Source organism: Leucoraja erinacea, chromosome 18, assembly GCF_028641065.1.
Source record: "Leucoraja erinacea ecotype New England chromosome 18, Leri_hhj_1, whole genome shotgun sequence".
NCBI lineage: Eukaryota > Metazoa > Chordata > Chondrichthyes > Rajiformes > Rajidae > Leucoraja > Leucoraja erinaceus.
In genome coordinates, this window is record NC_073394.1 from 25697799 (window position 1) to 25724135 (window position 26337).

Below are 26337 nucleotides of genomic sequence, written 5' to 3' on the forward strand. Positions count from 1 at the left end.
GTAAATGGTCGGACCTGTCATCACTGACATGAAGGAATGACTTCCAAAATCTTCCTGCTGTGAGCTGCACTCAGAATCGGGTGTTTTCATGGTAACACTCTGCTAGGTCCTTCAGCTTTATTATTATTTAGTGTTTAAAGAAGCATGAATGCATCCAAGTATTGCTCATAAAAGTTCTTGATGTTAAAAGAAGCCTTGCAGGTGCTTTTCAAAAATCTGTTTCATCAATAAATGTGTGTATCTCGAAAACAGTCACTGGTTTGCTACATAGTGCCTCTGATAGAAAGGTAAGCATTGGTAAGGTTAGAAAGTGCATCCCTTGAAGTCAGTCGCACAATTTGATATGCACATAGATCAGGTGTGTGTGGTGTCTATACAATTCAGAAAATGCACTGCTACCATAGTCCTGACCCAGACAAATGCTATCAAGTGACTCAATATTCTTGTACTCAAAAGATTTTCTGGGTTACATTGCATACACTGGAAACATATCCAAAGACGTGTAGGTTTTGTAGGTTAAACTGTCTACTTCTTAGGGAGTTACTTAATGTTGAGGATGATGTTTCCATTCCCATTCTGTGAGCTCAGAAGTGGCTGATGAAGCCAACATGAGATTAATTGAGTATGACACAGATTGGGGAGATGCTTGATAGGATGCTTGATAGCATAGATGAGTGGGTTGTTTGAGAGGTGATGTACCCTTTCATTGGTCACACTCACTTCTGTGTGTTCTTGATGAACGAACACCAGGTACTAAAATAAATCCCCAAAATGCTGCTCTATTTTTATGGGATTTGGATTCCCAGAAATCAGTGGGGATAACACATTTTTCAAGGAGATTTTGAGAACATTCTTGTAACACTTCCTCTATTCACGTAGTTGGCTCTTGCCATGGTAGAACTTGGAATTAACCACACTATTATTGAGTTAATATTCTTTTACTTTCCCAGGTCTCCCTATTCAGTTCCCAAATGCCTTAAAAAATGTATGTGTAAAGGAGAAAGGTAAAGCTCGTTTGGAGTGTGAACTGAGCTCTAAGAATGTTCGAATCAAGTGGTTAAAGAATGGCAAGGTAATCACTCGATCCCCAAAGTATAACATGATGCAGGATGGAAGACGTGTGGAATTGATTATTGATGATGCTGAGCTCGATGATGGTGGAGAATACACAGTTGTTGCTACACAAGACAGTGATGGACGAGAGTACACCTGTTCGTCTACATTGAATGTTGTAGGTAAGGAGAAAACATTTTACGGAAGAAAAATGGTGTCATATTCAACGAGCCTGCCTTTTGTAATAAACTAAATTCACCAACCTACATTTTCATCATAATCCTGTTTTCTACAAATTAATTATCTGTTTAAAAGAATAAAATTGTTTCCATTTGTTTATCACTTCTCATTATGTCATGTCTATGTCAATTGTCACAATGTAATTCTTGTAATTTATTTAATAACTCGTTTATTCTTTGGGTAAAAATTTCCCTCTTTTTCTCTTTCTAAATTTATCATTTTAATCTCTACTTTCCATTGCTTGAATTCTTATTTGGTATGAACATTTTGGAGTGACAATCCTTTTCATATGAACCCAATTAATTAAATCAATTGGAATTTGATTTTTTTTTTGAGACAATAAGACATTGTTATATACATTGTAATAACATGCATTGTTATGGTAAAAGAAAATGAAGAGTAAATAAGCAGTAAAATTAGCAAATCAGCAGTATTATACAAGTAAATGCATGAGATATAGGCTCTTGCACGTAAGCAGGTGTGAGCTGAAGAAGATATGTGAAGCAGTTAATGTGATTTTTACGCTCAAAAGATTGCATATGGGATTGAGGCTGGCTAAAATGCATGGTTGAGAAGACTATGATTGAGATAGCCTTGGTTGTTAGAATATGAGGCATTTGAGGGAAGAATATACAATTAGGATGGTATTTTATATTAGGATGTGTGGCTGGGCAAGTATTAAACTGTATAATTAAAAAGGAGTAGGAGAATATGAAAGATTGTGTCAGTAGATGCACAATAAATATGTTTCAGTAGGCCCCGCTCGGTCATGACTGACCATGGGTGATGCATCCTGGTCGGATGCAAGCCTGGGCGATGTCATATGGAGGACAGGCTGTTGCCCATGCAGCACGTCCCCCCTCTCCACGTCGCTGGGCCGTTACAGTTTGGCACCAGCACCGTCGCAGGAGCTGCCAGAGCGAGGTTGTAGACAACGACGAACTACCTCAGGAGCTCCAACTCCGGATTTTCTTGAGGTTTACTCCTGGAGCCTTTTCCATGACTGGATATGGCCACAAGGCAGTGGAGGTTTTAAATCAGAGTTTTCCCTCTCCTAGATGGAATGCCTTCCCAGGCTGACGAGTCCCATCTGCCCGAGACTCGTGGGGGCTGGAGGGTCTACCTTCCCGTGCAGGTCTATAGCACCTGCCCACTGTCTAAATAAATATGTTTATGAGTGCATAATGGGAGTATATGGTTTGTATGATTTGGTGGAGATTAATATATGAAATTGGAATGTGTAAGAGTACATAATCAGACACACTTAATTTCTTTGATTAAGAGAGTATGGACGTACATTCAAGGGATAGAAAATACATGATTATAACTTTGTAATATGTATTTTCTATCCCTTGAATGTACGTCCATACTCTCCATCACCCATTCTTTCTCTCCAGAGATGCTGCCTGTCCTGCTGAGTTACTCCAGATTTTTGTGTCTATCTTTGCTATATGAAGATTGTTTAGTCCATTTCTTGCATTACAACGATGATTATACATTTGAAGTACCTTTCTGTAATGTGTTGGGATATTTTAAAGGGTCATTAACGGCAGTCTCAAGATTTACTTTCTTCCTCTTTGTTTAATCTTCACACATTTTCAGATCGTTTTGCCACAGTAAAGAGTGGAATGACCGATACTCATGCTCAGTCAGGCCAACCTGCAGAGTTCTGTGTGGTATTGAATGATGAGAAAGTTGAAGGAGTGTGGCTAAAGGATGGAAAAGAGGTATGTTTTTATTAGAATGCAAGTATTTATGATGACTTTCAGTAATGATTTGGAATAGAGATATAGGTTTCAAGGTCAGTTTATTGTCAACTGTACCAATTGAGGTACAGTGACATTTGAATTACCATACAGCTATACTAAGTGAAAAGCAACAAGACACACAACCACATAAAAGTTAACATAAACATCCACCACAGTGCATTCCACATTCTTCACTGTGATGAAGGCAATAAAATTCAATCTTCTTCCTCTTTGTTCTCCCGAGGTCGGGGCAGTCAAACCATTCGCAGTTGGGCGATCAAAGCCCCCCCCGCAGCCGATGATCGAAGCCCTCGTGTCAGTGTGATCGAAACTCCTGCGTCGGGGTGGTTGAAACACTCTCCGCGGCATGAAGCTCCTGAATCGGCCTCTTCTTACCAGAGACCGTGGGCTTCACGATGTTTAAGTCCACAGGCCCCGTGGTTGGAGCTTCGATCCACGGCAAAGGGATCGCAAGCTCCGCAATGTTAAAGTCCCGCATACTCCCGCGGCTTGGAGCGCCGGGCCGGTCTCCAGGAAAGGTCGCCAACTCCATGATGTTAGGCTGCAGTGGGGACAGAGATACAATATGGAAAAAAATTGTTTCTCCGTCGAGGTGAGAGATTGAAAAATAAGTTCCCCCCCCAACCCCCTCACCCTCACATAAAACAAACCAAGGAACACTAAAACATACTTTTAACACATACTAAAAGTAACAAAAAGTCGAAAGGACAGACTATTGCTAGTGGCGCCACCCGATATACCTGGCACTGGATTTTTTATGGTGTTTGAATGATAGCAATATACTGTGATTGGGTGAAGATTCTCCTCTCAATCCTCCCATTTATTCCAACACATCCTTGTTGTAGAACACCACCCTGTGGCGCATGCTCAGCAAATTGAAGATGGAATTTAACCAGAATGAAGTGTATTAAATGGACATCAAATGTTAAAATTCATTGCAACATAAAAAGAAGAAGCAGGACTAGACCATAAGAGCCTAGACCATATGAGCGTAGACCATTTGAGCCTGTTCTTTGACATCCTTGATGTCAGTTTCAATGACCCGAAATGTCACCTAATCCTTTTCTTCATGGATGCTGCCTCACCCGCTGAGTTCCTCCAGCATTTTTGTCTACCCATAACCATTGATGTGCTTTGAGGCCAAAGTCCATCACTCATAAACAAAGTCCACAGGGGTGGATAATTCTGGGATTTCACGTCTCTTTAGTTTAGTTTAGTTTAGTTTAGAGATACAGCGTGGAAACAGGCCCTTTGGCCCACCGAGTTTGGAGTACGTCTTTGGAGTGTGGGAGGAAACCGAAGATCTAGGAAAAACCCATGCAGTCATGGGGAAAACGTACAAACTCCATACAGAGAGCACCCGTAGTTGGGATCGGACTCTGGTCTCCGGCACTTCCAAAATAGCTGATCCCTTATTTGGAGACTATTCTTAGTCCTATTCTTAGTCCAGCCAGGAGAAAAAGTCTCTCAATTTATTTTCTCAGTCCCTATCACTATCAGTGAGGTCTTCTCCCATTATTCTATAAGGTTGTACAATCACAAAGACTTTCTCTTTTACTCCCCTTACTTTTCAACAGATTGCCTTCCAAATTTCTAACGTCTCTATTTCACCGATAATATCTATTGACTAAATCCCATCCAGAAGTATGTTTTGTTTTAATGCTGGAATATACCACGTGTATTTTCTTTTATTTATTCTGTTATCAAGATTGCATTCATTTACATATTTCATGAAGTCTTTGAACAAATATTAAATGGGTGCATGTTTGCATCTAGGTCTGTTGTGATGATTGTTTTTGTGCTGGGGGTGATGTGAGTTATGCATATGAAACAATTTATTTGTTCTTAGTCCTTGAGATTCAATTTATTTGGAGAATGCTAGAGTCCTTTTCATGATGGTCCTGTTGGTTGTCTTTTTATTGAGAAGTGAGTGTTGAATTATTATCCTACTCACATAAAAGCCATTTATAATGTAAGTTGTTTCATACTTCCCTGGTTCAAGGTAGAAATGTAACATTACTCAGAGAGATTTCAATACTTCTACAGGGATCCCGATCTTTATATTTGCAGGAAATTTCAGTCACAATGAAGAAATGTACATTCATGCAAAAACAGTGCATTCAGAAAGTATTCAGACCCTTTCATTTTTTCCACATTTTGTTCCATTACAGCCTTATTCTAAAGGATTAGATTAACAGGTGTTTACATTTTTTTGCAAAGTAATTAAAAATAAATAACTGAAATATCACATTTACATCAGTATTCAGACACTTTACTCCGTACTTTGTTGAGGCACCTTTGGCAGCGATTACAGCCTCAAGTATTCTTGGGTATGACGCTACAAGCTTGGCACCTGTATTTGGGTAATTGCTTCCATTCTTCTCTGCAGATCCTCTCAAGCTCTGTCAGGTTGGATGGGGAACGTCAATGCACAGCTATTTTCAGGTCCCTCCAGAGAAGTTCGATCGACAGAGGTTTGGGCTCTGGCTGGGCCATTCAAGGACATTCACAGACTTGTCACGAAGCCACTCCTGCATTGTCTTGGCTGTGTGTTTAGGGTCGTTGTCCTGTTGGAAGATGAACCTCGGCCCCAGTCTGTGGTCCAGAACGCTCTGGAGCAGGTTTTCATCAAGGATCTCTCTGTACTTTGCTCCGTTCATCTTTCCCTTCATTCTGACTAGTCTCCCAGTTCCTGCCGCTGAAAAACATCCCAACAGCATGATGCTGCAACCACCATGCTTCACCGTAGACATGGTATTGGCCAGGTGATGAGCGGTGCCTGGTTTCTCCAGACATGACGCTTGGCATTCAGGCCAAAGAGTTCAAACTTGGTTTCATCAGACCAGAGAATCTTGTTTCTCATGCTTTTTGGCAAACTCCAAGCGGGCTGTCATGTGCCTTTTACTGAAGAGTGGCTTCCATCAGGCCACTCTACCATAAAGGCCTGATTGGTGAAGTGCTGCAGATATAGATGACCTTCTGGAAGGTTCTCCCATCTCCACAGAGGAACTCTGGAGCTCTGTCAGAGTGACTATCGGGTTCTTGGTCACCTCCCTGACCAAGGCTCTTCTCCCCCGATTGCTCAGTTTGGCCGGGCGGCCTGCTCTATGAAGAGTCCTGGTGGTTCCAAAGTTCTTCCATTTAAGAATGATGGTGCCACTGTGCTCTTCGGGACCTGCAATACTGCAGAAATTGTTTTATACCCTTCCCCAGATCTGTATCTCGACACAATCCTGTCTTGGAGGTCAACGGCCAACTCCTTTGTCTTCATGGCTTAGTTTTTGCTCTGACATGCACTGTCAACTGTGGCACCTTATACGGACAGGTGTGTGCCTTTCCAAATCATGTGCAATCAATTTAATTTACCACTGGTGGACTCCAATCAAGTTGTAGAAACATCTTAAGGATAATCAATGGAAACAGGATGGCCTGAAGCTCAATTTTGAGTATCTTGGCAAAGGGCCGGAATACTTACGTAAATGTGATATTTCAGTCATTTCTTTTCAATTACTTTTCAAAAATTTCTAAACACCTGTTTTTGCTTCTTCATTCTGGGGTATTTTGTGCAGATTGATGATAAAAAAAAATAATAATTTAATCCATTTTAAAATAAGGCTGTAAAGTAACAAAATGTGGAAAATGTGAAGGGGTCTGAATACTTTCTGAATGCACTTGTATGTAGCAAGAAGACTAGTATGTATGTAGCATGTAGCTGGTCAGAATGTTCCATATTGCCCTCATGCCGTTTCTTCCCATACTTATCTTATTTTCTGCATTTCATTCAGAACTGTATGAAGTCTTTACCAATGTCATTGGCACTTTAACTTTCCTATATCATGATATATTCTATATATATAGCATCCCAGCTGAACCATCTCCTACAATTTATTTCCAATCAATCCATTGAACTATCTTTTTTTTTTTCTGACCCCCATCTGCCCAATCTCACTCAAGGTACCAGTCATATTGCTGAAATAACTGTTTAAAAAAAATATATAATGCCTTTGAAATTTAATCCCCTTAATCTAGTTGCACCATCGTAATTCATTTAGCATGCCATTCTTCACTACACATGGTTGATACTATAGAAATGACAAAAATATAAGAAAGTAAATTTATAAAGTAGGTGAATGCCTTCTATATTTGTCTTCTATCTTTGTTTTATTCCAGTTCTTTTAGTACACATAACTGATCGTTATTGGGTTTTTTCAGGATAACTCGTTATCTCATTATTTTTTTAAATCGTGGATTAAATCCTGTCCCTAATTATATTTTTTGTTGTGCTCAGATAACGGACACAAAAAACATACAGATTGTAAAGCAAGGAGCAGTGCATAAATTGATTATAAATAATGTGGATGATGATAGCGAAGGAAAATACACATTCAAAGCAAAAGGAGCAGAGAGTGAGGCCACACTCTCAATTGCAGGTATTGAATATTGAATGTTAATCAGGTCATTAAAGTTAGAACTAAAACAGAAAATGCTGGAAACATTCAACAGGGCAGGTCGCATCTATGGGAAGAGGAGCAGAGACAATGTTCTCCCATAATACTGATTTCTCCTCCCTTCATCCCCAGATCCTTCCACCTATATCCCTTCCTCGAGCAACACATTTTACTCCTTTTCTCCACTTATCATTTTATCCTTTTGTCTACTTTTTTACCACATGCCTTTATCCGTTCATCCAATCAATATCTCTTTCACCTGTATCCACCTATGACAGTCTGAAGAAGGGTCCCAGCCTAAAACATCATCTGACAATGTCCTTCAGAAAAGCTACCTGACCCGCTGAGGTACACCAGCCCTTTGCGTTTTCCTCTAGATTCCAGCATCAGAAATTCCTTGTTTCACAACGTTTCAGATTGGAGACCCTTCATCAGAACATTCAAAAGAGACAAAAGAGGCCACATTCGTGTTAGAATGTACTTATTTCAATAAAATGCAACAAAAAAAAAAACAATGATGTAGAACATGTGCAGGCAAATTTTAATGTTTTTTTGCCTGGGGATTATTTGATATAAAATCTGTCTATCTAATTCCACATTTTCTTTGTAAAATGTTGTGAAAACTGATTGGCCAAAATTGAATTTAAAGAGCCATTCCCATATTGGTAGCCCTTTCTGCCCAATGTTCCCTTATACATTATATTTCTTTCCTTGTACTCAAACTGATAAATTGAATGAAATTATGGCTTAGATATCTTGCCATTTTAGCCAGAAGAAAAAAACTCACTGTCAGATAGTTGATTAGTTACCACGATGATCTCTTGATGTAATAAAACTACATCTTTGCAACTTGAAATATTTATTTGTTCTTTTTTTTCCTTTTTTGCAGATCCACCCATTATTGATGCTGATATCCTTGCAGCATTGGCCAAGGATCCAATCACTGTAAAAGCAGGGCACACAGCAACAATTAAGATCCCTTTTAAAGGGAAACCTATTCCCAAAATTACATGGAGCAAAGATGGTATTGAGGTTATTGAAGATATTAGAACACAGATAGAGAAGAGTGCTACACAGACTGTATTAGTACTAAACAATTGTGTAAGGGAGGACAGTGGAATTGTCACATTAAAACTTAAGAGTGATTGTGGCTCTGCTTCAGCTAATCTGCAGCTAAATGTCATTGGTAAGTCAAAGAAACACTAATGTAATTACCTTTTATTCCCTCTTTTTTTCTCTTTTACCGACATATATCGACATCCTTCCCAACAGTCATGTTATCCTTTCACTAGAAACACTGCATTATTTCAATAAAACAGTTCACCACCAACAGTTGTTTGGCTCAATTTTGGATGCTGAGATCCTGGAAAAAAACAAACAATAGTAGGAACTATCTGAGCTTCACAATCAAATGTATGCAATCTTCCAACAGCATAACAACATGTTGCGCTTAAGATTTATTTCTTATTGCCTTAAAAATCACCCTGCTTTCCCATTTATTTCATACAGATAGACCTAAACCTCCCCATGGAACAGTGGAATTCCTGGAACACACTGGGAAGTGTATTTCAATGAAATGGAAGGCACCACGTGATAATGGGGGCAAACCAGTGACAAGCTTTATCATTGAAAGGAAACTTGTTGGAAAGAAATCATGGATCAAGGTTGGTGAGGTTGATGGCAACACCACAAACTTCTCCACAAATAAGGTTGATGAAGGAAAGGCATACCAGTACCGAATCCGAGCAGTAAATTCTGAAGGAATGAGTGATCCCCTAGATTCTGATGAGGTCTTTGCTGGTGAACCAATTGGTAAGTACGCATTTAGTTTGCCATCTGCAAATATTAATACAATACAGATTGTAGAAGTTGAAATCATGGAAATAAGCATGAAACTAGGATTAAATGAACTAATGGGGCAAATGTCACTCTATATGAAATTGTTAAGTAAATCCCAAACCCATTATTTGTTGTTATTACTCAACGGCACATGGGGGAATTTACATTTAATCCAACATTAAATATATAATGACAAATCTACATATCCATATCCCTGATGCAGTTCATGATTTCAGGAGAAAGTCTATTCCTCTGATTTCTCATCAATTTTGCATTCTCCTTATTAACGTATCTAATATTTTGCTACACAATTACATATATGAAATCTTATGAAAAATTTAATCCGCGAAACTATTGCCTGAATTTATCCATCAGTATCTCATTCCACACAACTATTTAAATCTTCATGTTTAATTAAATTACTATTCTGATCATAAACTAATCACACTTGACAATATCACTGGAATGCAGTAGTCAAAATTATTTTTTCAGTTTGAATTGATTGTCCACTGAAGTTTTCACTTGGGCAATATTTGATATATGTTCGCATCAAAATACTACATGCCGCTAATGTGTGAACAGCCATAAATATCAAAATACAGTAGTAGTATGAAAAAATGTGTCCCAGTTTCCTGTCCTTTTGCATATTAAAACAACAATGTAAATTCACCAAAACTTCAGGATGTTTTCCTAGTAAAGCAGTATATGCTTGGAAGGTCTTAACTGATTAACCACGTTTTAATATTTTTCTACAATAGCTGAATATTAGCTGGCAGAAATGTCCATGCAAAATAAAATTAGAGTCATCCTCCTCTTCACTCAACATATATTTGCTCTGCTAAGCCTAAAATGAGCCTGGTTCAGAGCTTACGAATTTATATATTAGTTGCAAAGGTTGCATTGCTAAATATATAATTAAAGAAAAATTAAAATAAGATGAGGTAAAATTAGAGGAATGTGCTCAAAGTAATGAGGATTTGAATGTTCATTGCTTACAACAAATTTTAATTCAATTTTCCCTTGTCATTTTTTGAAACCATTTTTTATCATTCAGGTCCCCTTTTCACCATAAAATTGTGTAACACCATTACCTTGTTAAACCTACAGAGATTTATGAAAAAATTATGTTTTTCCATTATATTCTCAGAGTCACCTGACATGCCATCGCAACCCCAGGTCACGGATGTTACCAAGGATGCCATCACCATTACATGGACACCACCAGTGCAGGATGGAGGTGCCCCAGTGCTTGGGTATATTGTAGAAAGAAGGAAGAAAGGCAGTAATCATTGGATTCCTGCCACTAAGGAGCCAATTCAAGGTTCATTTCTGGCTGCTTTATGTATTTATTTTGGAATATTGTTGAAAATGTGCCCTTTGCCACAGAAGAAAATTAGTCAATTTTGGTGGAAAAATTAATAGCTCAGTTCCTAGATCACTTTCAAAGCAAACATATTACATAAAAAACATTGAATAAAGATGTTCCTTCAGGATTCTGCCTATTTTGGGGTGAGAGTTTAAAACATTGGGTATATAACATGGGATAGATAGACTGGTGTTTCCTCTCCCAATTACCTCAATGGTGAAACATGAGTGTCAGCGGATTTATGTTGTGGTTATGAAATGTAGCTTCAAGGTTCTTGCTTCCCCTTCCTTCGCTTACCTGTTAAAAACCCTGGTCTCTTTCATTTTGTCTTGACACCCCTGAGCAACACACCAAAGGCAGCTTTGTTTCTCTGGCTGTAATGGTGCTGTGCTGACTAGATGCACAAATTGAGATAAGGAACCAAGGAACGTGACAGACCTGTTGCCCAATGACGGGCAAATACCATGGATAGAATGAATTTATCATTGTTTTCTCAATGCATGGGAGTCACAGCAGACTTTCTTTTCATGATCACCAAATATCTGCTTATTCATGATTCATGATTGGGAACCAATGATTTCTCTGAATTATTTGAATAGGTCTGTGGAGTAATAATCCAACAGTATATTTACATTACATACAATTCATTTCATTGGTTTTATGCATAGTTTTCAATTAACTGAACAACTCATGTTTAAATCAGCGAAATTGTCTGAATCATAGCAAATTACGCGGTGAGAATTGACGATTTGGCTGAAGTTATAATCCTGGTGCTGAGGCTAGAATCCAGGTATATATTTGAACTGGATAATGTATTTCCAGTACTGGTAAAGTAGCTGAGCTGCACTTTATTATCAGAATTGTGTAAACAGCAATCTAACTTGGTAAATGTATATATACTTTTCATCCAGACACAAAGTTTACTGCTGATGGATTATTGGAAGATATGGAGTATGAGTTCCGTGTTACAGCAATTAATCGTGCAGGAATTGGTCAGCCTAGCACTGCATCCAACTCAGTGGTGGCTAAAGATCCTATCCGTGAGTAACAAGATCCTAACCTGTCTCGTACAGCCTTTCTTTTCTCGCTAATAGTGCCAGTCTGAAATTAACAATCTCCGTACCTTGCTTACAGATCATTTTTGACGACTTCTTTCTCTCCTCACAAGCATGCCAAGTAACCAGTGAATCGATAATGTTTGACAAAAAGTACAAACAATTTCCTCAGTCACTAGATTTTTTAAAGTTCTCAAATTTCCATTGGAGGACTTAACCATGTTTTGTGAATTATTAATCGAATATTATTTTAATAATTCTAATCCAACACAGTTAGCACATGTTGCAATCCCCTTGCTTCGAATAAATTTTTCATTAACCTAATTCCAATTTAGTTACAAACCAATTAAATAGTTTAGAACAAAGTAAATTGTACAGTGAGAATTGAAAATCAGTGCTGAAGTTGACTAGGTTCAGGGCGGAGAACCTTTTTATATATCTTGACTGGGCAATGGATCTTCAGCATTACTAAAGGCATCCGAACATCACTTTGATGTCAGGCACATGCAAATCCAATAATTGTCTTCCTCATAACAAGCAGTAATTTCCTCGTAGCCATGCAGGGTGGGTCTAATATACATTTGTAACTTGCTAGGTCAATGTTTTGCAGTAGTTTCCCAGTAGATTTTCAGCTGGAAAACATAATTCAGATTTTGGGTCCCTCAAGTTACAGATTATCATCACACAGCCATCCATGATTTAATACTTCAAAGCAATCATAATTGTTAGGTGTATGTTTGCTGTTTCCTTTATTAACTGATTTCTCTGGGCAACTGAACAGTATTAATCTTGAAAATGTTTTTATGAATTGTTATTGGTTATGCCTACATAGTTACTTAAAATACATTGTTTGCTTTCAGGTTGAATTATTCCAAAGTAACGACAGATAATTAGTTTGATTTTGTCACTCAGGTGCCCCAGGAAAGGTGAAGGATATTAAGGTGACAGATTCTACCAATTCGAGCATCTCCCTAACCTGGGTTAAACCAGAATCGGGCGATGAGCCTCAGGGATATATCTTGGAAATTAGGCCTGAAGATGCTAAAGAATGGACAAAGTGCAGTAAGATACCCATTACCAGCACCAATTACACTGTGGGAGGCCTGCAGGAGCGAGGCAAGTACTTCTTCAGAATCAGAGCTGTAAATGAAGGAGGTGTGGGAGAACCTACAGAGCTTAACAAAGGCGTATATGCCTTGCCACCACCAGGTAATATCATTTATTTAAATCTGCAAAAATAACTTATTAGAGGTGCATAAGCAATAACTTCAAATTTGCATGCAACAAAATTAAAATGTTTTGAATATCCAGTCCTTCTGATGCCTACAAATGGGCAGACACCCCCAAGATGTCTGGCAACCATCATGACATCACTGTTCGTGGACATCAGGTACAACCTAGTCACAGAAAAGTTTGGACATCCATAAGAACCATTTGCACTCCACTCAAGTCAACTTAGAAACATACATAGAAACATAGAAATTAGGTGCAGGAGTAGGCCATTCGGCCCTTCTCGAAACTTATGTCCACTTAGGCCTCTCCCTGGCACAAACTGGAGAGGAAGTCTTGCATCTTGAATGTTTCCATAACAGGGCTTGTTTCAAATATATTTTTTCACCCTCATTAAATTTAGCTTTGGAGGCTTTCTAGAAAAGTTCCAATTTAGAATATTAACTCTAAGAAATGAAAAATAAAAACAATATTTTCTTGTAATTGTTGTTCAAAGTTTCTGAGTTATACTTGTTTAAGAAGGAACTGCAGATGCTGTTGAAGTTTCGGGAGAGTCAATGAGAGGTCTGGAGAAGGGTTTCGGCCCGAAACGTTGCCTATTTCCTTTGCTTCACAGATGCTGCTGCACCCGCTGAGTTTCTCCAGCATTTTTGTGTACTTTCTGAGTTATACAATGTTTTAAGATGTCCTGAGACCAGAAGAAATTTACATATCAAACTCTCTTCCATCTTTGTTATGTATTGTTTCAAAGGCATGATTCCTGATTAATTGTCTCCAGGTGATCATTATAATAACTACTGGTAGTTTCAGTAATTTCAACAAAGTTAACCAATCACAAAGCCACAATGGATTCTGTTGGCAAGGACTTCAGCCAAAGTTACATTGGTCGGGATTAGAGCTACAGATGTTATTCACAGTCCTTTCTGTGCCCAGGTTAATTTTGGTGACATGACTAGCCAGGCTATAGACTAAACTGAGAGATATATGAGCACAGTGACTTGCCTGAAGGGAGGCACAAACCTCTGCTAGTTCAGTTGATTTGATGACTGTGTGAAATTCATATGTGCATAGACATTCTCTGTGTGACCGAAGTGTTTTTATTTATAGCTTCACCCAGATTTCTCGATACCAGAATGCCAAGCAGCATGGTGGTTCGTGCAGGTGCAGCACTGTGTATCAATGTGGGCTTCTCGGTGAGTTGGGGTTTAAGATTATTCTACCACCAGAGGCAACATAATAATGTGGGTTAATGATATTAATATTCATTGTCAGATGAATTTCAATAAAGAAATAAGATTTAATTTCAACTTTATCCATCACAGACTCAATGCAGTAATGCACACCAGATAAAATTGAATAATCATCCTCTGGCACTACAGACCTCACATTTATGACATTATCAACGTCTGTACTCACACAGCTTACTAGTTTAAGGGAAACGGTTCCCTGTGACTAATATGCTGATCAGAACTTTTGTATGCATTGTGTGCATATGCCCTAACATTTAACATTTTAAAGGTTCTGTAATCACTCGGATCTGGCAGGGTACTGAACTGTGTCACATAAAACATAGACATAGAAACATAGAAAATAGGTACAGGAGTAGGCCATTCGGTCCTTCGAGACAGCATCGCCATTCACTATGCTCATGGCTGATCATCCAAAATCAGTACCCCGTTCCGGATTTTTCCCCCCTTGATTCCCTTAGCCCTAAGAGCAAAATCTAACTCTCTCTTGAACACTTCCAGTGAATTGGCCTCCACTGCCTTCTGCGGCAGAGAATTCCACAGATTCACAACTCTCTGGGTGATAAAGTTTTTCCTCATCTCAGTCCTAAATGGCCTACCCCTTATTCTTAAACTGTGACCCCTGGTTCTGGACTCCCCCAACATCGGGAACATTTTTCCTGCACCTGCCCTGTCCAATCCTCGAAGAATTTTATATGTTTCTATGAGATGTCCTCTCATCCTTCTAAATTCCATTCAACCATCATACGCCTGTCCCGCCATCCCGGGAATTAACCTGGTGAATCTACGCTGCACTCCCTTAATAGCAATGTTGGCCTTCCTCAAATTAGGAAACCAAAATTGCACACAATACTCCAGGTGCAGTCTCACCAGGGTCCTGTGCAACTGCAGGAGGACATCCTTGCTCCTAAATTCAAATCCTCTCGCTATGTATGCCTAATTGGCTTTCTTCACTGCCTGCTGTACTTTCAGTGACTGATGTGCAAGCACTCCCTGGTCTCTTTGCACGTCCCTTTCTCCTAATCTGACACCATTCAGATAATAATCTGTCCTCCAGTTCTTGCCACCAAAGTGGATAACCTCACATTTATCCACATTATACTGCATCTGCGATGCTTCTGCCCACTCGCCCAACATATCCAAGTCACCCTGCAGCCTCATAGCATCCTCCTCGCAGCCCACACTGCCACCCAGCTTTGTGTCATCCACAAACTTAGAGATGTTACATTTAATTCCCTCGTCTAAATCATTAATATATATTGTAAACAACTGGGGTCCCAGCACCGAGCCTTGCGGCACTCCACTAGTCACTGCCTGCCATTCTGAAAAGGACTCTTTAATTTCTACCCTTTGCTTCCTGTCTGCCAACTAGTTCTCTATCCATGTCAATACCCTACCCCCAATGCTCTAATTTTGCACACTAATCTCTTGTGTGGGACCTTGTCAAAGACTTTTTTTAGTCCAGATACACCACGTCCACTGGCTCTCCCTTATCCATTCTACTTGTTACATCATCAAAAAAATCCAAAAGATTAGTCAAGCATGATTTCCCCCTTCATAAATCCATGCTGACTTTGACCGATCCTGTCACTGCTTTCCAAATGCATTGCTATACCATCTTTAATAATCGACTCCAGCATCTTCCCCACTACCGATGTAAGGCTAACTGGTCTACAATTCTCTGTTTTCTCTCTCCCTCCTTTCTTAAAAAGTGGAGTTACATTGGCCACCCTCCAGTCCCCAGGAACTGATCCAGAGTCGAGAACATTGAAAAATGATCACCAATGCATCAACGATTTCTAGGGCCACCTCCTTGAGTACTCTGGGATGTGGACCATCAAGCCCTGGGGATTTATCTGCCTTCAGTCTCAACAGTTTACTTAACACAATTTTCCGACTAATGTGGATTCACTTCAGTTCCTCTCTCCCACTAGATCCTTTGTCCCAGAGTATTTCCAGGAGATTGTTTGTGTCTTCCTGAGTGAAGACGGAACCAAAGTACTCGTTTAACTGCCCTGCCATTTCCTTTTCCCCCCAATATGTATTCACCTGTCCCTGACTGTAAGAGACCCACATTCGTCTTCACTAATCTTTTCCTTTTTACATATCTAAAGAAACTTTTACAGTCAGTTTTTATATTCCCCTCAAGTTTTATTTTATGCTCTTTTTTCCCCCTCTTAATTAACCCCATTGTCCTCCTCTGGTAAGTTCTAAATTTCTCCAAGTCCTCTGGTTTGCTGCTTCTTCTGGCCAATTTATATGCCTCTTCCTTGGCTTTAACACTACCCTTGACTTCCTTCATCAGCCACGGTTAAGCCGCCTTCCCAGTTTTATTTTTTCGCCAGACAGGGATGAGCAATTTCTGGAGTTCATCCATGCGGTCTTTAAATTTTCGCCATTGTATCTCCACAGTCAACCCTAAGTATAATTTGCCAGTCTATCCGAGCCAATTCCCGTCTCATACCTACAAAGTCTCCTTTATTCAAGTTCAGGACCTTAGTCTCTGAATTAACTGTGTCACTCTCCATCCTAATGCAGAATTCCACCACATTAAGGTCACTGTTGCCCAGGAGGCCTTGCACAACAAGATCGCTAACTAATCCTTCCTCATTACATAATACCCAGTCTAGGATGGCCTGCCCTCTACATTCCAGGTACATTCCAGGAAACCTCCTCCTCAGCACTGTTACCAATTTGGTTGGCCCAATCTATATGTAGATTAAAGTCACCCATGATAACCGCTGTACCTTTGCGACATGCATCCCTAATTTCCTGCTTGATGCTACCCCTAACCTCCCTACTGCTGTTTGGTGGTCTGTATACCACTCCAACAAGTGTTATATGCCCTTGGCTATTTCGCAGTTCTTACCATACTGATTCTACAGCATCCAAGCTAATGTCTTTCCTTGCTATTTCATTAATCTCCTCTTTAACCAGGAATGCCACCCCACCTCCTCTTCCTTTCTCTCTATCCTTCCTGAATATCGAATACCCCTGCATGTTTAGCTCCCAGCCTTGGTCACCCTGGAGCTATGTCTCTGCAATTCTAACTATATCATATCCCTTAACTACTAACTGCTCATTCAATTCATCCACCTTATTTCGAATGCTCCTCGCATTAAGGCACAAAGCTTTCAAGTTTGTTTTTCTTATCTCCCTCATTCGTTTTGCTTCTTTCCTCCTTTTATGGCCCTCTGTCTCCTTGCATTGGGTCCCATCCCCTTGCACTGTTAAGGGCCTGTCCCACTTGGCCGTCATTTGCGCCTCATTTACGCGTCATTTGTAAAATAGGTCGACATGTCGTGATGTGTGGCATCGCGCGCAAATCACATGTCAACACAGCCGTCTGGTGCGCGTGACATCATTAGAATACCCTGCGGCGCGCGGCGATGGATGGTTACGGATGTCGATGCACGGTGATGTAACCATGCATCACCACGTGATACACGTGAGACATCGGGATGCCATCGTGAGACGCCAATGCGTCAGCGTGCGTACGCGATACGTCACACAGTTGACGCGCGAGGATTTTGTTACACTACGAAATCCTGGAGCGTCACCCACACGCACCCATGCGTCACGACATGTCGACCTATTTTACAAATGACGCGTAAAAGCGGCGCAAATGATGGCCAAGTGGGACAGGCCCTTTAGTAGGTATGTTACAAAACCTACCTGAATCACCATTGGGAATCTGCCCACAGCCAGGTCCGCGATTTTGGCGCTGTTTGGAGGGGGCGGGTTTTAAACGCGATTTTTACTAGGCTGTACTAATCGCACATGTTCAGCCTAGTAAATCATTAACGAAAAATCGCTGCAAGACCCGGTCGTAAAAGGTATTATTAGTTTTATAGGCCTCGATAATATAATTCTAATAGTTTTAAAATTACTCTCTGATTCCGCAACCTCTCACAGCCCCAGGGTTTTATAAAGCAAACAATTAAAGGTATGTACCTTATTTTTACATTAAATGGGGCATATATATAACCCTATATATCAAGTTATCTATAGCGAGTGGTTCATTTTGAGCTTTTTATATCCCGCAGTATTTTTCTCGGCATTTGAGGGCACTAATCCAGCGCTATGTCAACGTTCTAAACCAGCGCGTTCACAGAAACCCACTAGAAAGCCGATTTAAATGGGCATTTATTTACAGCAATTGAACACTAAATTCCTTCCATTTGGCCTATAAATTAATGTAAATTAGATATAAAAATCATGTTATATTGTGAATTATTTGTGAATAATCTTTGGACACTTAGGCTATTTAAAAATGTTAATCTTTCCTTAAGAAATGGGCATTTGACTATCCAAGATCACAGCTTTTTTGTAATGTCCATTGAAAATCAATAGGGAACAAGATGCTAATTTCCGAGTATGAAAATGGTCATAACTTTTTTAATACTTGAGATATGAAAGTGAATTTGGTGTCAAATTAAACTTATTGTTATGCTTTATCTGATGGGATAAATTGCAGACTTGATTTTTTAAATCTCAAAATTTTGTAACATTGCTACCTTTAGTTTAAACGTGACCTTTCCAACATTCTCTTTCCCGTTAGCTGCATGGATATGCATCCACGTTGTTGACTCCAACCCACCCCCCCCACTTTTTAATTTAAACCCACCCGTGTAGCGCGAGCAAACTGCCTGCCAGATGCAATTAAGGTGCAACCCGTCCCTTTTGTACAGGTCACCACTGCCCCAAAAGAGATTCCAGTGATCTAGAAATCTAAATCCCTGCCTCCTTCACCAACTTCTCAGCCACACATGCAGATCCCCGATCTCCCTGTTTTTACCCTCACTAGCACAAGGTAATGGAAGCAACCCAGAGATAACCACCCTAGAAGTCATGCTTTTCAGCCTCCTACCTAGTTCTCTACATTCATGTTGCAGAACCTCCTTCTTCTTCTCACCCACGTCATTTGTGACTACATGCACAACTACTTCCGGCTACTTACCTTCCCTCATGAGGATGTTCTGAAGTCGGTCTGAGATGTCTTAGACCCCGGCACCAGGGAGGCAACACACCTTCCTCAAGTCTCACCTGTCCACAGACCCTGCAGAGGCACAGATCCAGGAGAAAATCTGAGGTTTACATTTCAGATGGTATATAGAGAGAATATAGGAGATTCAGGAACCCGCTGATAACCATATCACTTACGGGTTCTTCAGCATTATAAAAACCATCTATGACCCATGGCCCCACCACACAGAGAGCCAGAAAAACAGGTTAACCCATCATGGATAGAAAAACAGTCATTGCTCACTAGAAAGAACACTTTGAAGACTTCTTCGACCTTGACTCTGTCCTTGTCCTAAGAAAACTGGGGTCCATCCCATAGCAGTCTTTTTATTGCCACATCTAACGGCCATTGTTGCTACATCGGACTGACAAGAAGTTCAGAAGGCTGAATCCCAAGACCACAGGAGCAGATGACATCGTTGAGATCATATAACTGAGTGGTGAAGACTTTGGTCACAATTGCACAGCCACATCCCCCATACCTGAGAGGAGGAGGAGGATATTTCAGGGGTTTCTACTGATGTTGAAATTGTGGCCATCTTCAAGAAAGACCAAATAAGACCAACTGTGGTAACTACAGAACAATCTGCCTGCTCACTGCCAGAGGGAGAATCATTACCTCCTCCCACTGGCCAAAGAGCTGTGCTCTGATTCTGTCCATTCAGAGGCACAATGGGCATAATCCTCTCTACACAATCGCTTCAAGTAAAATGCAGGGAACAGCACTTGCACATGGCCAATTTCGACTACTTACACCTTTGATTTTATCAATCAAGAGAGACTCAAATTTAGCTGGCCATAGAAATTTCTCCCCATCTTATGCTTGCTCCACAATGGAATGCAAGGCATAAAATTAACAACAGCCATTTTTACTGGTTAAATGTCAGACAAAACTGAATCATTTTCCATGGTAGTTGAGTTAATCTACAGAAGTAATGCAAAACTGGTAACCTACAGTGACTATATCCAGAATCAAGGTTATCCAATTTCAATAGTTGAGCTAAAGTATCCAAACAATTGCTACATTTGCCTGTGTTCAAAGGCCAAGCTCTAAGCTATTGTCATTGTTTTCATTGAAGCATACAAGAAGGTGGACCTCATACTCAACATCTGCAAGACAAAGGTTCTCTATCAATCCCTCCTTGCTCCACCACTCTGGCCTCGGACATTAAAGGTTCATGAAACCTTTGAAACCTTTGAACTATTATGTTTCCCATGTCATGGAAGCCACATCTTGGTAAAGGCAGACATTGATGATAAAATTCACAACTGCATACGCTGTACCGGCAATGTCTTTAGTTGATTGAAATAAAGAGTATTTGAAGATCAGGACGTTAGGACTAACACAGAACTCGTGGTCTACTGGGTAGTAGTGATTCTTGCCACTTTGCATGTTTTTAAGAGGCAGACTATTTGCAGGGACTGGAAAAATACGCTTGCTCTCTCACAAAATCCTCTAAATACATTGAAAGGATAAGCATAAACATAATTTTCCCCCAGGCCAGCATCCTCAGAACTGAGGAGAATTACACTTAATAGATCATGTTGAGCAGGCCATATAACTTGCATGCCTAATACCGAATTCACAAAAACAAACATTCCATTAAGAGTTATGTCACAAGAGGTGTTGGCAGGTGGACAAAGAAAACGATTCAAGGATGTGCTCAAAGTCTCCTGGAAGAAATACAACATCTCAACTGAATCCTATGCATTGGAAACACAATTCAGCCCTGTGTAAATGGTGAAAGAAGTGGGCCACTTCATGAAGTGGACCTGCCAAGTCTCAGCCATCACCTACCCCACCTCTGCAAGAATCTGCAGCTCTCATATGGGTTCATTAGTCACCTCAGACTCAGAAAACTGGAGTGAAAGGAAGTCATCCTTAATCCTGAGGGATTTCTTAAGGAGACTTAAATATTGTGATTTAACAATTCATCTCATGCGGTAATTGGTAATATATGTATTGCAGGCACCTATGGTGCCTGTGCAGTACACATTGGATGCAGTGCTCCTTATCTGTATATTAACATTGGCACCCGCACTATACATTTTACCATGGATGTCTAAAATTACTCATTTTACAGTCTTGTATTATGCTACTTGTGCATTCTTGTTGTGTATAGTATATTTGAGAAAAGGAAATTTATTATATCTAGCCTGGTTTTCAATGATTTATTACTACAGGTCTCAGCACCATGCATGTCCAGTACACAGCAAATACAATTAAATAGCATCAATCTATCATTCATCCTACCTCAAAATTATGATTATTTTTGCAACGATGCCAGTATTTGTCAAAAATGGGCCTTGGAATATATCTGTGATCCAGTTAGGCAGGATCCTAACCTGTGATACCACTTTCCTGGGGTCTGGGGATGGGTCTTGGTTGAATCAGAATTTCTATTCATTATAAACATGGGCCATAAGTTAGAAAATCAGTGAGAGAAAGTTCATAGACAGATTCAGAATTCCAGAAGTGGACAGTACACAGGGAAGGAGGAACACAAGCTCTAATGCTTTTATTGGCTTGTGGTTCACTTTGGCTTAAACTCTGGAAATCATATCTTGCAGTCCACTTCATTTCCACCCTGTACAAAGTGAAGGTGATATTTTTAAATTACATTTATAGCTTAAGAGTGCTACTGCCCCAGTAATGAATAGTCCCTCCTGCTTACCCTGTTTTGAAATGTGCAGAAGTTGGTGCTAGTTTTATGAAAGCAAACAGTGAAAGAGCAATAAATAAAATAAATGGTTCATTTAATTTTATTGCCATTTGTTTCAGGGCTCACCTTCACCAAACGTGATTTGGCAGAGAGATGGAACTCTCACCAAAGGCAGGGAGACGATCACAAAAGGACCGAATATGTCACAGTTCTTGATTTCGAGTGCCCAGAGATCAGATTCAGGAATATACAAGATTTTGCTAAAAAATGACTATGGAGAAAAGTCTCATGATATCAGAATTCGAGTTGCAGGTACAATAATAAACAACCCCACAATTGAAACTGATTTAAAGTTTGCATTCATCAGCTCTATTCTCAGGCAAATGCATGCTGTGTTAATATATCACTCGTATTACCATTTATATTTACATTGAAAAACTGTACACTGTTAACAGTAAACATCTTCCATGTTAAGGGCATCCCAATTAACCCCATAGAGTTTGATCAGCGACTGTGTCCTTCACATTATCTGTAATCACGATCTTTGCACGCTCTGTAACCAAGGTCCACCCCCTCTCACTGTATTGCCTTCTTACATTGCCTTTAACTGAGTTCCTCACATCATCGATAACCTAGACACTCACATTATCTGCAATTGAGCTCAAATTATGTGTTATGGAGCTCCTCAATGTTTGTGTTATTAAGCACTTCAAGGTATCATTATCTGAGCTCTCACACTGTCAGAAACTGGATTCCCCACACTTTTGTTTCTGAGCTTGTCACACTATCGATAACCAAACTCTTGAAATTGTAAGTATCTTGAGTGATCACACTTGACTTTTCTGCGTCCATGCAATATTAATGAATAAGAGTTCATCCATATAAACAATATAAACAACCATTTTGAGAAAAGTTCACCAATAGGTGTCACAACTAATTAATACGTTTCTCAATCAATAATAAGCTTTAATAATCTTTCATTTTCAGATTTTCCACGCCCGCCTACTAACTTACATCTGACTGAGGAAGTTCCAAACACAGTGACTCTCACTTGGGACCACACTCCAGATAACATTGAGGATGGCCGTGTGCAGTATGTGATAATGAAGCGAGATGCCAGTACTGCAACCTGGTACACTGTTACAGACCGTGTCTTTGGTAATAAATACACTGTGACTGGACTGCTTCCAGGCAGGAAGTACTTCTTCAGGGTGATTGCTCGGAATGACATTGGAGACAGTGACCCATTAGACGTGAAGGAGCCATGGTTTGTTGCAAGGGACAAAGGTATGCCCTATGTACTATTAGCTATCTCAGATACATAGAAACTAAAACAATTATTCAGAATGAACCAACATTCCCGCTGTGGTGTCCTGCATAGTGTTTAAGTTCTTGGTACAGTATTTCGAAGAAAAATAATGAGGAAGGAGAATTGGCATTTATGCACATGGCTTCAGAAAAAATTGGTAAGTTATTTGAGAGACACATGGATTCATACAACATGGAAACAGGCCCTTTGGCTAAATTCGTCCATGCCGACCATGGTGCCTCATATAAGTTAGTTCTATTTGCCTGCATTTGGCTCATATCCTTCTGGACCTATCCTATCCATATACCTGTTGAATATACAGTAAGATGATAAAATTTAAATTAACTTTTTTTCCCCCAATGTGCAAATAACACTGTCTTTGAGAGATTTCAAAACATTTTAACGTTATCATGAAATGGGCAGACACAATTTCATATTAACTCCTCAAATCTTGACTTTGAGTTTTCTCAGATATAAAGAAAGTTCAACTATGGCAATAGTCAAAGTAAAAGGTTTCTCTCAATCTATGAAATTTCCATGAGAACAAAATGTAATGAATAAACAGCCAGATTAAATAAAAGCAGATTGAACAATAGACAGTCACCATTAAATGTCTACGATGAGAGTTATCCAAGTGGGAAAATATCAGTAGGACACAAACTGAAACAAGTTCACGTGAGAAATTTACACTAACTTGCATTCTTACATCTGATTTGCTTCTGATGGAAATTTGTTGACACTTGATTATTTAATAAGTGCCTCCATATAAACTAGGGTAATGGGCATGTATGGCCCAGAGGACCAGGATGTTTAGAAGATGCTGCCCAGAACATATTACAAGCCACATTACAATGTCAGGATCATTAACTTCCAAATACACCCAGTAAAGATTGCTATCTGACCGTGTCTATACTTTGTGTGGTGGTGCACTCAATGGAGAACTTAAGGAACAGACTTTGGTTTTATTTTGCAACGCAAAACAAAACTACAGGCACTCGCCAACTTATGTAAGGGTTACGTTCCATGAACACTAACTTGCATGTCAGATTTTACTCAAGTCGGAATAACTCACTGAACACTAACTGTTTCAGTGGCCTCTGGCCGTGTTCAGGCACTTTTTATGGCATGCGGACTTCTGAGTAAGCATCGTCTTCATTGCCAGCTTGTTTCTGATGTAAACTTGAATGATTGTACTGTGTTGTTGAAATTACAAACTACTTTGATTGCATTAGGGACTGAGTACAGAATTGTTAACGTAAGTGCAAACTTATTGCATAAGTTGTGAAGTGGCTGTATTGCATAATGTGTTTACCAAGGAGGAAGCACATTTCTTGGTTCATAACTACCAGTAGCCCATCTTGACATCATGACTCTATTGGATTATGAGAGCGTGTTAGATTGCCAGATATGCAGTTATAAACAAATGTACAAGTTCTGACCAGTATATCAGGCAATTTATGTCCTGCTACTTGAGTCATACAGCACAGGCACAGCACACTTCACATCACCAAGTTGATGCTAATCATCAAGCACCCAATTATACCAGTCCCATTTACCTGCATTTGGTCCATAGTCTTAAATGCTTTTGCCAATCCAGATCATTTTTTAATATGTGAGAGAATCTGCCTCTTACATTTTTTTCTTAATGCTTTGTGACATTCTTCAAAAAGTAAAGAGAGTAGCCAATAATCATTCCTCAAACCCAAACATCAAAACAAGTAAACTCGCCTTTCATTTTATTTCTTATTAAGGTGTCTTACTATGTGGCAGTAAGCTGCCCTGCCATTTGCAAAAGCAAAGTGAAGGAATTTGGGATAACCTCAAGTGATAATATTCTATTCTAATGCAAATTGTTTCCTGAAGTTCTTTTCCTATCTTCTGTTAGAACATTTCAGTCTGCAATTTAAGGAGTATCAGCAAAAGGATTGGGCCCATGCACCTGCGTTCATCACCCCACTGAAGAACCACACTGTTCACCGTGGTAATGATTGCACCATGAGTTGTGCCCTGACTGGCAATCCAAGGCCACACATTAACTGGTATAAAGGCAAGCTTCACATCTCTGAGAACCTCAAATACTGGTACACATCCTCAAATGGTGTCTGTACGCTAACTATTCCAACTGCAGAAATGGATGATGCTGATGAGTATACCATATTGGCTGAAAACTCTCTGGGGAAGGTGAAATGCTCTTGCAAGGTTATTGTGAATGGTAAGTAAAAGTGAACATACACCTGCAAAATCTTACAAATTATTGTAGTTATATACAAACACTTCCCTACTATGGACATAGAACAGTACAACACGGGACAGGCCCTTTGGCTCACAATGCCTGTGTTGAACATGATGCCAAGTTAATATTTTCTGTCTGCATGTAATCCATATTCCTCCATTTCCATGTGCCTACTTAAATGCCTCTTTCATGCCACTATCAAATCTGCTGCCACCACCACCCCTGCCACCGCATTCTGGGCTCCAGTATTTGTGTAAAAACCTGCTCCACACATCCTCCTCTCATCTTAAAGCTATGCCCTTGGAATAAGGAACCAGTAAATTAACACATTTACTGTAAAGAGGCATTTCTCAAAAAGCTATAGATATTTGGAAAAATCTAACATTCAGGCAAAGTAAATAAAACATTTGGAGTTTGTTCAAAATACAATTCTCATCAACAGTTTTTCAATATTTTACCAAGAGAGTAGAATGGAATGGCAAAAGAAGGAAGTGCTAAAAATGGTCTGTTTCCTTTATCATTGTAACTTTTTTGCATATCTTTCATTCATTTATTCTTATTCTCTCTATTTCCCTGTCTATATATATTTTAAATCAAAGTAAACTACATTCAAAATAAAAAATATGTACAATACATGAGTGTGCAAAAAAATCATCCAACATTTTCGGAGGCTACACATTACATGATTCAATTTCTCATTACATAGTGTTTTCACAATGTAACCCCCACCCTTGCCTCTCATGGGCCACCCTGGGGTGAAATCCCTTCCCATTATTTTGAGGGGTGGCTCCACCACACCCTGCCCCCCAAAGTACAGCAACAGAAAGACCCTAGACAGTTGCCCTCCCCAACAGAGCCTT

General features: G+C 39.7%; 1 protein-coding gene and 1 long non-coding RNA gene across 3 annotated transcripts in view; one reads left to right on the top strand and one right to left on the bottom strand.

Moving 5' to 3' along the window:
- Positions 1 to 26337, top strand: part of LOC129705832 (immunoglobulin superfamily member 22-like) — a 57872-nt gene that overhangs the window by 28097 nt on the left and 3438 nt on the right. The window contains exons 11-22 of the mRNA XM_055649666.1: positions 951 to 1235; positions 2896 to 3020; positions 7351 to 7492; positions 8400 to 8696; positions 9020 to 9322; positions 10497 to 10670; positions 11627 to 11755; positions 12683 to 12979; positions 14108 to 14193; positions 22055 to 22247; positions 22923 to 23222; positions 25130 to 25456. Coding sequence (XP_055505641.1) covers positions 951 to 1235; positions 2896 to 3020; positions 7351 to 7492; positions 8400 to 8696; positions 9020 to 9322; positions 10497 to 10670; positions 11627 to 11755; positions 12683 to 12979; positions 14108 to 14193; positions 22055 to 22247; positions 22923 to 23222; positions 25130 to 25456 — 2658 coding nt within the window. The remainder of the gene's footprint in view (positions 1 to 950; positions 1236 to 2895; positions 3021 to 7350; positions 7493 to 8399; positions 8697 to 9019; positions 9323 to 10496; positions 10671 to 11626; positions 11756 to 12682; positions 12980 to 14107; positions 14194 to 22054; positions 22248 to 22922; positions 23223 to 25129; positions 25457 to 26337) is intronic.
- LOC129705834 (uncharacterized) overlaps positions 3090 to 26337 on the bottom strand; it is a 53106-nt gene continuing 29858 nt past the window's right edge. For both annotated transcript variants that reach the window (XR_008724971.1, XR_008724970.1), the window contains 4 exons: positions 19208 to 19306; positions 8726 to 8873; positions 7846 to 7936; positions 3090 to 3603 (listed from right to left, as the gene is read on the bottom strand). This is a non-coding gene — a long non-coding RNA (uncharacterized LOC129705834). The remainder of the gene's footprint in view (positions 3604 to 7845; positions 7937 to 8725; positions 8874 to 19207; positions 19307 to 26337) is intronic.